We start from the raw sequence: 14,556 nt of genomic DNA on the forward strand, positions 1-14,556 counted from the left end.
TACTGTCATTTTTAAACAGCTAAGAATAGTCTTTCTCTAGTAAAGATCATCTAAAGCCTTTGTTAAGTGCGTGTTGACAGAAAAGAGCTATTTCACAGTTGCTCGGGATTTTGTTGCTATATAAAATACTTCTTCTAGATGAATTTCATCAATCTCATGGTACTACACTTTCTCATTACTGTGCATAGCTGTTAGCATTTTTAATTAACATTTCAAATGTGTTTAAAGAAGCCAGTCTGTAACACCTACGGTGTGCCATGAAAGACACATTAATCTAATTAAAGGAATAGAATGATAAATAGATGCAAATTGAGGTCAAACTGATCTAAAAAGCCCAGAATTGTAAGTCTTACCATAGACTTTGCTTCTCTCTCAACTGGCTGTCAGTTGCCTGCTCCAAGATTCATTTTCAGGGATGGCATTGTGCACACTAAAGGTCGCTGAAGCAGCCATTTTCCGTTCCAGTTATCTGGTCTCTTCCTATTAATCTAAACAGTAGGCATGGTAGACGAAATGCCTTCTCTTCTGCTCTTTCTTGGACTGTCTTTGCTCCTGTAAGTATTTTTCATTCCTACTTTTTTGCCTCCACTGGTGTGTTGAACTGTTGGGAGAACAAGGGTTCTGTAAATTTGTTCTAGATGTCATACAACATAAAGGATGACGTGTATGGCTGTTATTAAACCTGATACTACTTACACATTGGAAAAATTCAAATGTCAGTATTAATCCTCTTCAACTGGAAGGTTTTCACATTGCATTGTACGTGGTACTATGAAAAAGGAAGGGAGGTAGGTTTATGATGACAGAACTGTCCTGACAGATTTTCAGATGAAATTAAAATGCTCCTTGCCACCTCCTTTACAGCACAGTTAACATGTCAGCACTCTTTTTCCACTGTATCAAATCAGAAAGTAAACTGCTGTACAGTATGAAACTATTGTGGTGTCTGCAAATTAAGGAGACATACTCTGGAAAGTGTGCAAATTAATTGAGAAGCCTACAACAGTCTGTTTTGGTTTGGGTTTTTTTACCTAATCTGTGGTTGCATCATCAAATTTTGTGAGGCAGGATACTGAGAATGGTATTTATCTTTCCATTGGCAGGAGAACGTTAAAGCTGAAAATTGGTATTGCTTCTACTTTTCTATGCATTTTAATCATAGAATCATAGAATCGTTTAGGTTGGAAAAGACCTTTAAGATCATCCAGTCCAACCATTAACTTAACATTACCAAGTCCACATTAAACCAATCAAGGGTAGACTAGACTAAACCATGTCCCAGAGTGCCATGTCTACCCATTTTTTGAACGCTTCCAGGGATGGTGACTCCACCACCTCTCTGGGCAGCCTGTTGCAATTCTTGACCACCCTTTCCGTAAAGAAATTTTTCCTAATATCCAACCTAAACCTCCCCTGGCGCAGCTTGAGCCCATTTCCTCTCGCCCTATCGCTAACTACATGGGAGAAGAGACCAACACCCACCTCACTACACCCTCCTTTCAGGTAGTTGTAGAGAGCGATAAGGTCTCCCCTCAGCCTCCTCTTCTCTAAGCTAAACAACCCCAGCTCCCTCAGCCGCTCCTCATAAGGCCTGTGCTCCAGACCCTTCACCAGCCTTGTTGCCCTTCTCTGGACACGCTCCAGCACCTCAATGTCTTTCTTGTACTGAGGGGCCCAAAACTGGACACAGTATTCCAGGTGCGGCCTCACCAGCGCCGAGTACAGGGGGACAATCACCTCCCTGCTCCTGCTGGCCACACTATTCCTGATACAGGCCAGGATGCTGTTGGCCACCTTGGCCACCTGGGCACACTGCTGGATGTAGATCTGTATTCAGGAATAGATGACTGCTCATGGGAGTCTGACATTGGGAACTGGAACTTCAAAGTAGAGCAGTATTTTATGCAGTGGCTGAGCAGTGATTAATCCTTGAAACTTTGTGGAGGGTTACAGTTCCATCCAACTATCCCTAAATGTACTCATGGTTCTGCAGTGCTGTGTTGGGATGGAAGTTTTGGCTCGACTTTGGCTCACAGTGGGTCTGTTCCCTGAAGGCAATACTGAGTTGTCTTTCTTAGTAACTATAGTTACTGTTATGATTTCACCTTGGTTGGGGGAAGGCTATATTTTGATTTCTATCAATTTTTAGACAGTTTATAAAATTACAATAATAAAATTAAAAATGATGTGAAGTCTTTACTACTTACCTTTAGGTTTCTTGCCCCCGTTTTTTTTAATGTTCTTTAACTCTCTCATTATTGGGGAAAAATGTTTTGGTATCCTTAAGATTCATCTAGCAGTCTTGCCCCTTCCTTCAGTCTGTAAATTTAGGTAACTCAAAGATGCTGTGTTTTTAAAAGTAGTCTTAAGCTTCTGAATATCTCTTGTCCTTGGCACTTCATTTCATTACTCACTTCTGCAAATTTTCTAAAAGTTTCAATCCTAGCACTTTTGCTTTCTTATTGTAGCATACCAAACCAATATTTTTATAGTTTTAATTTCTGTTTTCTGAATTTTTCTTTCCTGGTATTAGTGACTAAATCACATTATAATACTTGAGTAAGACCATAACATTAGTTATATAATGATGAGTAATTTTTGTCTTTTAATAAGCCATAATTTACTCTGCCATTGCAGCAGAGCAATTGTTTGCTAATTGCTTTTTTCCCTGTAAATTAACCCTAATTGTCTGTGTGTATAATATAAAATGTAAATTGAAGATTCTTTGAACTTTTTTTAAACTTCCCTTCAACCTCCTTATTTTATGTTGTTTTCCTGATTTTACAGGCAAGGAATGTGATGAATTCCTGAAGCATCTGTTGTTTCTATAACTTAATTGTCTTTGAACTGCAGTGAATGATATCTCCACTTATGTAGGTAAATCAGAAAGGGTGTCTTTTCATATAAGCATTTCTTATGCTTTTCTTAAGATAACCATTCCTTTTTCTGTCACGTATTTTAGGCTTGTTTTCTGATGCTGTTCTCAAATTGAACTGAGGGAGCAGCAATTGTTGCTGGAGCCAAAGTGCAGATTTCCTTTCATCAGTCAATTCAGACAGTTTTAGTGGTCTTTCCTTTCTTACTATGATGAGTCCAGGATCATCAGCAAAGAGCCTTATTCCGAAACAATAGCCTTTCAAGAGCGCACACTAATTGAAAATTGATTGGGTAAATGAGGAAATAAAGGTGGCAGCCAGTGGATAAAATGGGATCTCTTGCCTTGCATGTAAGACACACAGGTTATTTCTTTCCATTTTAAAATGGCTATGTACAGAACAGACTTTTTAAAAAACTTGGTGATAGCTTATTTTTATTCTTGGTACCAAAACAATGTATTCCAAAGTGTGCATGTCTTCCTCTTTCTCCTATACTCATTTACTTGGCACCCAGCCCCAAGTAAATGGGAAGTTCACATCAAACAGCTCTTACTTTTTGAACTAATTGTCAATCCTACCAGTTTGCAAAGATGTTTCTCACTTAAGCAGTTGGCTAGGAGACTGTGTAACCTGGTTTGTGGAGATGTTAGAGGAAGGGAAGAGAAAAGAGGAACATCTCATTTTTCTTCTTTCTTAAGAGAATACAAAATACTTTTTTTAGCAATTCCATAAGCAATAACTAGATGATTGTATTGCACTGTGTGTATGGTTTCCACTGCAGATTACTCTAGCTATGTAAGTTAAATACTCATGTACCTCTCAGAAGCCTTTTTCTGAAGTAACAGTGGAAACAGAGGCCTGTGGAGAAGCGCTGATTGCATGGCCATGGAGCTAGATGTGTTGACTTGTGTCTCCTGTGTCTTCAGACCATATGAAGAATAAATGCTTCGCTTGGAGTGGTTGAATAGAGGTAGGCAATCTAAAAGTTTGCATGGCAGAGGTCGTGTGTAAGGAGGTTGTTAAACTTTTGCATCAGTACAGGTGAGTGAAGACAACCGCACGTGAAATGATGGAACAATCTAAATGCATGTCTGCGATAGTGACTCTGCTTTGTTATGGTGAGGATTTCTTGTGAGTTATGGTGGATATATTTGGTTTCCCTATGGCTTTTAGCTGTGCTGGTTTCATGACATTTGGCTTACAAATACAGAAGCGAGGAATTGTTTAGGTAGCTTAACTTACATTCCCATAGTTATGTGAGTACACAAAGTAAGCATTATTTCCATGAAATTACTCTAGAATAGATTAATATGGAAAGTTGTAGGGGTTTTTCCCCTACGGGCTTCAGTAAACATAGACACAGGCTCTAATTTAGAAGGTGATCTTCACAATGACTGACTGTGGATCACCATTCAGAATAACGAGCATGGCCTGGTGCACATGGCAGAACAGTTCCTACTGGGGCCATGTGCTCTGTTTATTTTTTTTTTTCATCCTTAAATTAAATATGAGGCATCTTTCCATTTACTGCTTGATTCATTCTGGTTAGAAGGAGGCTTATTTAGGGAGTCTGTTACTAGTTCTTACTTGGCTGAGGGGAAAGGAGCATCAATCTGGTGTGGTATTAGCACATGTCATCTGTAAAGAATTCCTCCTAAGACAGTGCTGCATCCATGGTGGCGGTTACGTTCTGGATGTGTTTTGTACTGAAGAGATGCATCTAAACCTGACACTTGCTGTGAGAACCCTCAGTTTCAAAGTGGTTTTGTTCAGCCAAGGGTGTGGCTTGGTGTGAAGGCGTGGAAGTCCAGTTCATGGCTCTAATCTTTAACCTGAAAATGACTGGTACTCAACATGTCTCATCTGTTCTAGGAATTCCTCTTTTGCCTCTTTCTGTTTGACATCACAGTTGTGAGGGGGAACTTGACGATTAAGATATTCTGGGATCAAATAACTGGTCTGAGGCTGCAAAGATTTAGCATTTACTTAAATTAGAAGTATTGCTTGTTTTTAAAGTTCTTCAAGGTTAAAACCTCTGAATCTCTCCTTGTCAGTACTCTTGCAGCTTCGTATGTTACCAGCTAGGAGCCCTCAGCTCTATGTTGAAGGCATAGCAGGACTATCTGTAGTTGTAAGAATATTTATGTACAGTTGTGATGTAAGTACAACAGACAACATATGGGTTTAAACAGCTGAAACTTACCACAGGGAAACAGAATGAGTCAACATGGGATGCATGTTCTGAGGGTGCTGAATATACCTGGATTTTGGCTTTGTTGATACAATGGCGAAGCATAACTCCAAAGGAGTACTTGAAGAATAACACTGAGGTGGTTTTGTGGATGTTTACAGGAAACTTGCTCTAGTATAAGCAGTAGCATTAGAGGAAAGTGGATTCTTACTTGAAAATCATCATAACTACCCTTAATACCAACTACTTTAGAAGATGGGACTGTTTATGGCAAGGTGATATTTCTTAGCTAAGAGGTGACAGAAGATGTTTTATTTTGTCCTGTCTGATGCTTTCTGAAATCGCTTGAAAGCCTTTTTAAAAAAATTAAGTAAAATAATCTCTTTAGCACAGGAAACTTAGGTATTTGCATGATGTGTGGTTAAGTAAGTTTTATATCCTGATGCTGACATTTCAATGCTACTGTAATAAATAATTTGCTGTAATGCAGAAGGCATATTCTTGAAACAGACTTACCATTCTTGCAAAATCTGAAATTCTCACAAAGAAGAAAAGTTTTCTCGGGATCTGATGTTTTTCCAGTGTAGTGTTTTCTTATGAACAAGTATTGTTCTGTAACTGTATTCTGGGAGAAAAAAGCTGCAAATGGAAGTCAGCTCCAAGTACAGCAAGAAGACTTTAGTCTTAATGTATGTGTCTTAACATCACATATGCAAAGGAACTTCCTAAACTGACAACCAGGTCCTATAATAAAAAAGCAGCCTAGTTAAACCTGGAGCTACTACTGTGCCTATCTGTAAGAAATACAAATTAAATACTTGTTTGAGCTGATTGAGTGTGCTGTTGGACAATATGCTTTTTTTTTGACAGCCAATTTGAGAAGTTGTTGGTGCTCCACAGCAGTTAGCTCTCCTGTCATCTTGTGCCATGGGGCTGTGCTGTTGAACTGCTTCATTGAAGTGATTCTAGGTAAAAATGAAACCAACCTTTCAAAAACACTTCAGTTTAACCAAATATTGCACTGATATGAGCAGCAAAGTGACAAATGGTGCGAACAGGTGGAGGAGAAGCTGCTGCTTCTTTACTTTGGAAGATTTTATGGCATCTGTTCCATCTGAGATGCTACTAAGTCTTGCAGTTGAAAGCGGCAGGAAGTCTGTGTCTCTTCATGAATGAGACTCATAGTGAGTCTAAGAAATTACCATAATTCTTATCTGACCGAAAATGTTGATAGCAGGTCATAACAATTGCTAGCTAGCTAGCATTTCAACACGTTGGCATGGTGGTATGCGTTCCATATTTCTTTGTTAGCATCTGTGGGTATTACAGTCACATACTATGGTTTACTGCCTTGGATTTTCTGTGAAGGTGTCCTGGTTTCGGCTGGGATAGAGTTAATTTTCTTCCTAGCAGCAGGCATAGTGCTGTGTTTTGGATTTAGTAGGAGAAGAATGTTGATAACATGCTGATGTTTTTAGTTGTTGCTGAGTACTGCTTATGCTAGTCAAGGACTTTTTCAGCTTCCGATGCTCTGCCAGGCGCACAAGAAACTGGGAGGGGGCACAGCCAGAAGAGTTGATCCAAACTGACCAAAGGGCTATTCCATACCATATGATGTCATGCTCAGTATATAAACTGGGGGGGGGGTGGCCAGGGAGCAGGGATCACTGCTCGGGAACTGTCTGGGTATCGGTCGGCGGGTGGTGAGCAATTGCATTGTGCATCACTTGCTTCGTGTATCATTATTATTATTATCATTATTATACTGTTACTATTAGCATTACTATTTTACTTTATTTCAATTATTAAACTGTTCTTATCTCAACCCAGGAGTGTTTCTCACTCTTACTCCTCCGATTCTCTCCCCTATCCCATCGGGGTAGGGGGAGTGAGCGAGCGGCTGCGTGGTGCTTAGTTGCTGGCTGGGGCTAAACCACTACAGAAGGGCTGATACTTTATTGTTGTGGGTTAAGCCCAGCAGGCAGCTAAGCACCACACAGCCCCTCGCTTACTCCCTGCTCACCATCAGTGGGATGGGGGAAGAGGAATGGGAGAGTAAAAGCAAGAACACTTGGGGTCAAGATAAAAGCTGTTTAGTAAGTGAAGAAGTGGAAGAAGTGAGAAAAAACAAGTGATGCAAAGGCAGTCGCGTGCTGCCTCCCACGGGTAGACCAATGCCCAGCTAGTTCCTGAGAAATAGATGGCAAACCTAACTGAAACCCCCCTTTTTCCTTTTTATTGCTGAACATGATGTTATATGGCATGGAATATCTCTTTGGTTGGTTTGGGTTATCTGCCTGGTTGTGTCTGATGCCAACCTCTTGCGCACCCCCCAGTCTGTTCGCTGGGGGGGCAGTGTGCGAAACAGAGAAGGCCTTGATGCTGGGCAAACATGCTCAGCAATAACTAAAACATTCGTAGTTTAGGGTTATTGTTTTGGTCACAAATCTAAAACACAGCATCATAGAGCTGCTATGAAGAAAATGAACTCTATCCCAGCCAGGCCCCGAACAGTTACCAATGCTACCAGTCATCTGAGAAAAGCGAGATTCCATTTTTGTAGCTATCTGTAGCTAGCAGGTCAGATGATTTGCTTTCATCTATAAACGCAGCCCCGCTCTTTGGATTTAATGATCAACTTTGCAGTGCATTTTTCTTTTGATTTGACAGAACAACTTGTAGCTGTTTCAGGCTGCAGACAGATGGTGAGTCTACCTCCTCTGATCGCCTAAGACAGTGTTTGACTACTGCTTTTGCTTTTTAACAACTACGAGCAAAACTTAACTGTGAGCCTACATGAGAGGCCTCTTGGTAAGGCTTCTTGTTTGGTCTTTTGCTGTGACAGCTAACAACAGTAATAATTCTCTTTTAACAGTGTGAACTGACAAAGTTGTGTAAGCTATCATTGTACTTCTGTTGAACAAAATAAGGACATGTTTGAAGCTGATTTCTGCCTGTTGGTCTTGTCTGTAGCATTGATGTCTCTGGTGCTGGTGACACTTTACTAACAGGCAGAGGAGTTACAGGCATCAGTTTGAAATTGAGGGGATCTCGCATTTGATACTAGTCTTCACAGATATTTTTTTAATTCAGTGCAGTCTCTTACTTGCATTGTATTTTATTCAGAGATTTATTTAAGCTGAATTTTACCAAGTGGATAACGAAATGCTTTTGTTTTGATTTTCTTGTTATGGGTTGTTGGTGTTTTGTTTCTTGGGTTTTTTTGGTGGTGGGGTTTTTTTTATTATTGCTATTTGGCCAAGTTCCTTGCCTTTGTGGTTAGAGGGAAGGGATGAATTCTGAAGTCTTAAGGAGTGTAGATGTTTTGTGAATGTTGCTAAAGGATCAGAAACAATGTTTGGTAGAGGAACTGTGCTTTTGGTTTAAGTTAATAAACATGAACACCCATCGAACCTCTAATTCATAACTAATTACAACAACATTCGTTTGCAAAATTAACTGTTTTATGTGTGGTGGAGGGGTAATTGCTGTGTGGCTTGTCACCATCTGCCACAGGTAATAGCTGCCTTCTTCCAAACATCCCTTGAGCTATGGCTGCAGAAAGAGGAGCTCATCACCAGCATCTCCAAGAAGAGTCCAGTTCTTTGAAGCCCAGTGGTTCACTGGTATAAAATCCCAGACCAGTAGACAGTAAATTTGAGGATTTGGGCTGTTTCATCCTGGCATTTGTAGTTGTTATTTTTCTTGGATTTTAACTATGGGTAAGGTGGAAGATGGAAGGTCTTACAGAGCTATTAGTTTGACATAGAAGAAATATTTCTGAGATACTGAGTTTACATAGTCTGTTCAAATCCAAACGTTTGCATTTGAGTTTTTCAGGATTTTGCAAAGTAGTTCTAGTGCGCTCCCTCCCTCTCTCTCCCCCTCTCTCCAGCTAGTTAAGGTTTTAAAGCAGGAGCTCTGAATAACTGCTGTGAGGAAGAGCAGTGCAAGCCTTTAAGATGCCCATATATGAAGACTGTATCACTGTATCTAGCTAATTATCGTTTTAGAACAGCTCTGTTGACTGGAAAAAAGCATACACCTCACTGATTCTTAGATTCTTAAAATAATCTGTAAACCACTTTGTAAAATGTGTAGTTTAGTATTTAACAGTTTTCACTTATTCTGAATTCTATTAGTAATCTTCTGGTTTTGCAACCAAAACATTATGGTTTTTGAATGACAGTACATTATTTCTTTAAAGTTAGTGTATTTCTGCAGGTAAGACCAGTCTTCTAAAAGTATAGAATGCCAACTGCCAGTTAAAAGGGAAGTAATTTTTAGTACGTCCTTCAGTAAACCCAGTGGAAGGTTATTTATTGTCATGGCAAATGTTCAGTTATGTAAAGTGTCACATTATTTTAGTTTCAGAAAAGAGACTTTGAAACAGTCTACTGTATATATCATACTAAAATTGTACAGCAAAATATTGCTCTGTATGCTATAGGGCTAAGTGTTTTTTGAAGTGATTTCCTTCCCCCCACAAAGACTTCTAAGTAGGTGGACAGCTTGTGTGTGTGATAGCAGCCATGACTTAGGGCAGTCCTTCTCTTCTGATCTGTTAAATGAGTCACAGTAGTTTTTTTGTTCATCTCCCAGTCTCATGTGAACAGGGATTTCTGTGTCAAATGAGGCAGAACATAAATAAGCAAAAAGTACATCTATAAGAATTTTTAAAAACATAGCCCTAGAACATTTTGATTTTTCAGTTGTTTGTCTCTAAGATGGAAATGTTCTTGAAGCTATATGGCCTTGAATAGGAGCTTCTACCCAAAATTAAGTAGTTAATAGAAAATTATCTGAAATTGGATAAGGAAGCATCTTAATCCTTGGAATTTCATGACATACTTAAATATTTTCGTTATACAATCAGGTTTGCTGTGTAAGCACTGTTAGTTTTCCAGGGAATAAGACTGTATGTATCTGTTCATTTAATAAGGCTTTTTTAAAACATCACTTCTAGAGAGGGACATAACTGGTCTTCAGTGTATGCATTGGCATTGTAATGTATGTCACCAAAAAGAGCCAGATAAATTACTTGTCGCAGTTAGGGCTGAGGTTGGGCAATTGATTCTATTTTTGATAACTAAGTGTATGCAAAAATGCTTTGGTTAATATTTCAAATGCTCGAATACAAAAATTTACCAAGTGTACTCTGTTATGATGGCCTTGTTGACTTACTAGAGGTCATTCTATAGCTTGAAGAAAAGGAAGACCTTTCTCTAGCTGAATTTATTTAAAGAAGGGCACCCTCAGTGTATGAGAGCATTTCCAATTGGATGTGTCTACAATTTCTGGTGTTAAACTGTGTTTCCCTTCTTGTAATTCCCCTGAAGCGGCAGCTGTATTTAATTTTGTGTTTATGATACTGAATTTTCCTTTAAACCCAAGTAAGACCTATCTTAAAAGATTGTGTCCCAATCAAATGCTCTAACAGGGCAGGTGTACTGAAATGTGGGTTTTCACTGTGTCAGAGGGAATAGAAATGGGGAAGAGATAACTGGTGTATTGGACATGCTTCATAAGTAGAATCCAGAAAAGTCCCTTCATTGGTGTTGTCCTTTCCTAGCCTGGAATGGATTTGAATTTTCTCAATCTTGTCATTCCTGTGCTGTCAGCAAATGTTTGTTGAAACTCATTAGAAAAAATGTTCCATCCCTTTCTGTTTGTCCTGGTATATATAGGATGATACCTCCTACTGCTGGCTTATTAATGATTACTTGAAAGGATTGTATCGTTCTGATGACTTAGGAGAGCGCCAGAGGGCTTCATAATGATTTTTTTTTTTTCATTTTGGGTTAAAAAAAACAACCAACCAAGCAAAAAAACCCCAAACACCCCCCTCCCCCCAAAAAAAACCAACAAAAAACATTATTCTGTAAGCTTTTTATTTTATTAAAGCTGCAAAGTTCAGCATTAAAACATTGAGAAGTGATGTAATGAAGGGCGTTTGTTCATTCCATATGTAGTTTTCAAATTGCATATGATTTTTCCCAACCCTGTAGCCTTATTCAGTGCATCGAGTGAGCAATGTTCATTCTTAATGACTGGCTATTAAATATTTTCTTTATTCATTGTGTAGCCTGAGGTTTATTTACTGCATGCTGTTTTCTGAAGACAGAAAACCTAATTTCTGAAAGAAAAAGTCCAAACAAAAAAAATTAATGTATTTTCTCAAATCACCGAGGTCATACTGTCCTCGTTTTACTGGAGCTGTACAAGCAAAGGTCAAAAGCACATACATACATCTGTGAGTCCATTTTGAAATGCTTAATACTCCATCTCCAGGAGCACTTAGTTTAATATATGTGGTATTACATAAAACTATTTCTTAGCTGACTTCAGCTGCTGCTTAAATACTCATGCTTCTGCAAGGTCTTTACAGCAAATGTGGAACACAGTTCTAATTTTCTCAGCCTTAGCCCCTACCCCTCAGTGGAAGTTTTTTGTTGAAGTGATTTCCTTGCTGATGCTCAGGGCTCTGACAGTCGGGTAATACCTGCTCCTCCATGACTGCATTTACTGTCTTGATCAGACAGCTTATTTTCTTCTGGAGGACTGAGGGACAAGTTGTATTTACTGCATAACCAGGTTTTATTGTCAGAAGATGTGTGTCCAGTGCACTCAGTGAGGCTGTGGTCTTACAGAAATGAAAAATAATTGGTTATATCACTAAAATCTGTATACTATGTGCGTACAATGCTGCCAAATTGAGATTGTGCAGCCAAGCTTAATTATGTTATTTTCAACTACTGAATGCTTGACTTTGATACCTTCATTGTTTTACTTGTGTTTAATATACATTCAGTGGAATAACCTACTTAAGCAGTCTGGCATGATGGGTATGAACATTTCCAAATTGTACCTTGGATTCAGGCCTGTCGTGGAGTGTTCCCTGTCCCAGCTGTTTCAGAAGGGTTAGAGCGGTAAAAGCGTTGTAGTCCGCTTGCTGCAAGTAGGCAGCCGTTGCTCACGTAGCGATTGTGCAGTTGAACCCTGTGTTAAGAGATACTTGAGATCCAGGAGAAAACTGCCTTAGCTCTGTGCCTAAAATATTGTTAACATAGGATAAGAAGCCATTTCTTGGTTTGTTGGCAGCAGTAGGTGACAAATACTTGGTGTTTCCTGTAGGAGGAAATAATGACTGATCTGAATGAGTGCTCTGTAGCAGAGCCAAGCTGGCACAGAGTTTGCCTTGTTAGAGAAGGTGGGTGCTCGGTGGCATCAAGATAGTGTGAGTTACTCTGCGATGAGAGCTATGTGACACAGTGCTATGTGAAAAATCTCTTCTTGTTTTCAGCTTAATTGTTTTAGGAGTCAGTGTTGCTTATTATTTGGGTCAAGAAATAGACACTTCTGCAGCAGTATCCTTTTATAAAGTGTCTCAAAGATACACCTACAGAGAAACAGATTTGCTGTGCATTAGCAAATTATTGCATAGCAAAAGTTTATGCTGGGTCCGGAGCTTAAATTAAAGTGCAAAACCATAGTTTTGACTTCTAGTTTGTATTTTGTTTATCAAAAAAAAAAAAAAAAAAAGGGAGGGGTGAGAGCTTTTACTGTGTCCAAAACTCTTCTACATTTAGTTATGATTTAATAATCATGCAAGCATTGTATATATGCTACTTTATTCTCTAGTGAAATCCATGTGGCTTTCTTCACACCGTCTATGGAGAAGAGAATTTTTTTTAATCCAATTTTATTCTATTTATGTCATAGATAGACTTTGTCTTGTGTGTAATAAATTTCCATAAAATTCACTGATCAGGTGATTGTGTTAATTTCTTTTTTTTTTTTTACCCCAGCCACCATCATCTCTTGGCTCAAAGACGAAAGTTCTTTCCTTAAAGCAGTGAGGTGATTGTCTACTTCCCCTGTCTCCAGGGAATCATGCAAGAATTGCATGTGTTTTTTCTGATTGTATTGTGTCAAGTATTGGTGAAACAGAGTTATTTCATCTTTGTTCAGAAGAAATCGTAGACTTTCATTAGGAGAGAAATTCCTAGATATTAAAAACTTAAAGGGTGATATTTCGGAAGCTCAATGTTTTTTGAATCTCAACAAAAAGATTTACAGTGGCACTTTCCTCAGGCTAGTATCTAACTGCAGAGACAAAGTTTATTTCTGAAGTTTGTTCATTGAAGTAGTTCTGGCATGACATGGAGACTCTGAACTTACTGTATAATGCTGTTATTCTCAGAGATATCCATGACAGTTAGATTAGGAAGCATTTATTGATTTGTCATTTCTTTCCTCTTCAGGCTACCAATCACAGAGAGTGTTGGAACTGAATATGCTGAAAAACACAGGCAAGCAGAGGCCCAAGAGCTAGATGTAGTTGAAAATTATCAGCTTGTCTATAAACCAGGTAAAAAAAAAAAAAAATTGGTTCATATGTGTATATATACAGGATGTATACATTGGTTCCAGTTATAAACTCAGATATACCTGTCCTTTTCCTCCCTGTGGTCTTTCCTCCTATCTCCTGCCCTAAACAAAACTATAAAACCTTACTGTGTATTTCTCGATTGTTTAATGCTGTATGTGCATTTGTTTGTTTTGTATAAGGCATGGTATTAACAAGTAAACACCTTATTTTCTGGAAACCACAATGTGTAATGCTGTTGCATAGATATATGTGCATACATCTAGTTTATTGTATTGATAAATGTAGATATATGATTGAAATAGATCTGCAAGGAAAAGACATCCCTCATTGGATTAATGTCTTTCTCTGTTCTGTTTTCCCATTTTCTATCCATGTTGTTATTCCTGTGTATACTTGACTGTTGCTTTGAACTGCCTTCAGAGAGAAATTTGATTGCACTTCTTTCCTAGGAGCTCTGGTAAAAGCAGTATGAGGCTGACTCACTTGTCAGGACAGCTCAGCTTCAAACTCTTACTGTGCCTATTAATTTCCAGATTTGTTCATGTAGCTGATTTCCTAAGAAAAGGACATTTATGTGTTTTGTCTGTTCTGCATGTCATGCTCTGTAATACTTTTTGTATACCTTTGTTGTACCAGAATTTGACAAATTGAGAAATTTTCTAGAAATTACTGTCTTTCAACGCTTCTGCAAATTATATGACCTCTGGAACTCAAGTAGGTGATGAAGCCATTTGTTTGGTCTGTCATCAGCTGAGAGTCAGTAAGTGCAGTTGGCCTGTCCAGCACATGCAGTGCATCTGACCAGCTGTCCTAACCACAAAATACTGTCTCTTGTTTGCTTGACATTACATAAAATTTGTGGGAGAGGAGGAGGTATTGAAAGGTGAAAATGGGGGAATAAAGGGACTGGAAGAAGCTTTGAATGTTGTAGTTCAGGAATGTGGTGGTCCATTGTTTTCCTGTGCTTCACTAGGGAAGGAAGGACAGCAACGAGTTAACTAAGCATAAGTTCCTTAGATGTTTCTTTAAAAGTATAGTGGTATTGATTAATTCAAGTAAGTACTATAAATCATTTAATGTCCTTCAGCTATTAAATC

At 38.7% G+C, this 14,556-nt stretch overlaps 1 protein-coding gene across 1 annotated transcript in view; it reads left to right on the forward strand.

Moving 5' to 3' along the window:
* Nucleotides 1-14,556, forward strand: part of LOC142593814 (ATP-dependent RNA helicase TDRD9-like) — an 88,750-nt gene that overhangs the window by 9,349 nt on the left and 64,845 nt on the right. Inside the window, exon 2 of the mRNA XM_075713057.1 lies at nt 13,332-13,438. Within this exon, the coding sequence (XP_075569172.1) occupies nt 13,332-13,438 (107 nt within the window). The remainder of the gene's footprint in view (nt 1-13,331; nt 13,439-14,556) is intronic.

Source organism: Pelecanus crispus, chromosome 6, assembly GCF_030463565.1.
Source record: "Pelecanus crispus isolate bPelCri1 chromosome 6, bPelCri1.pri, whole genome shotgun sequence".
Taxonomy (NCBI): domain Eukaryota; kingdom Metazoa; phylum Chordata; class Aves; order Pelecaniformes; family Pelecanidae; genus Pelecanus; species Pelecanus crispus.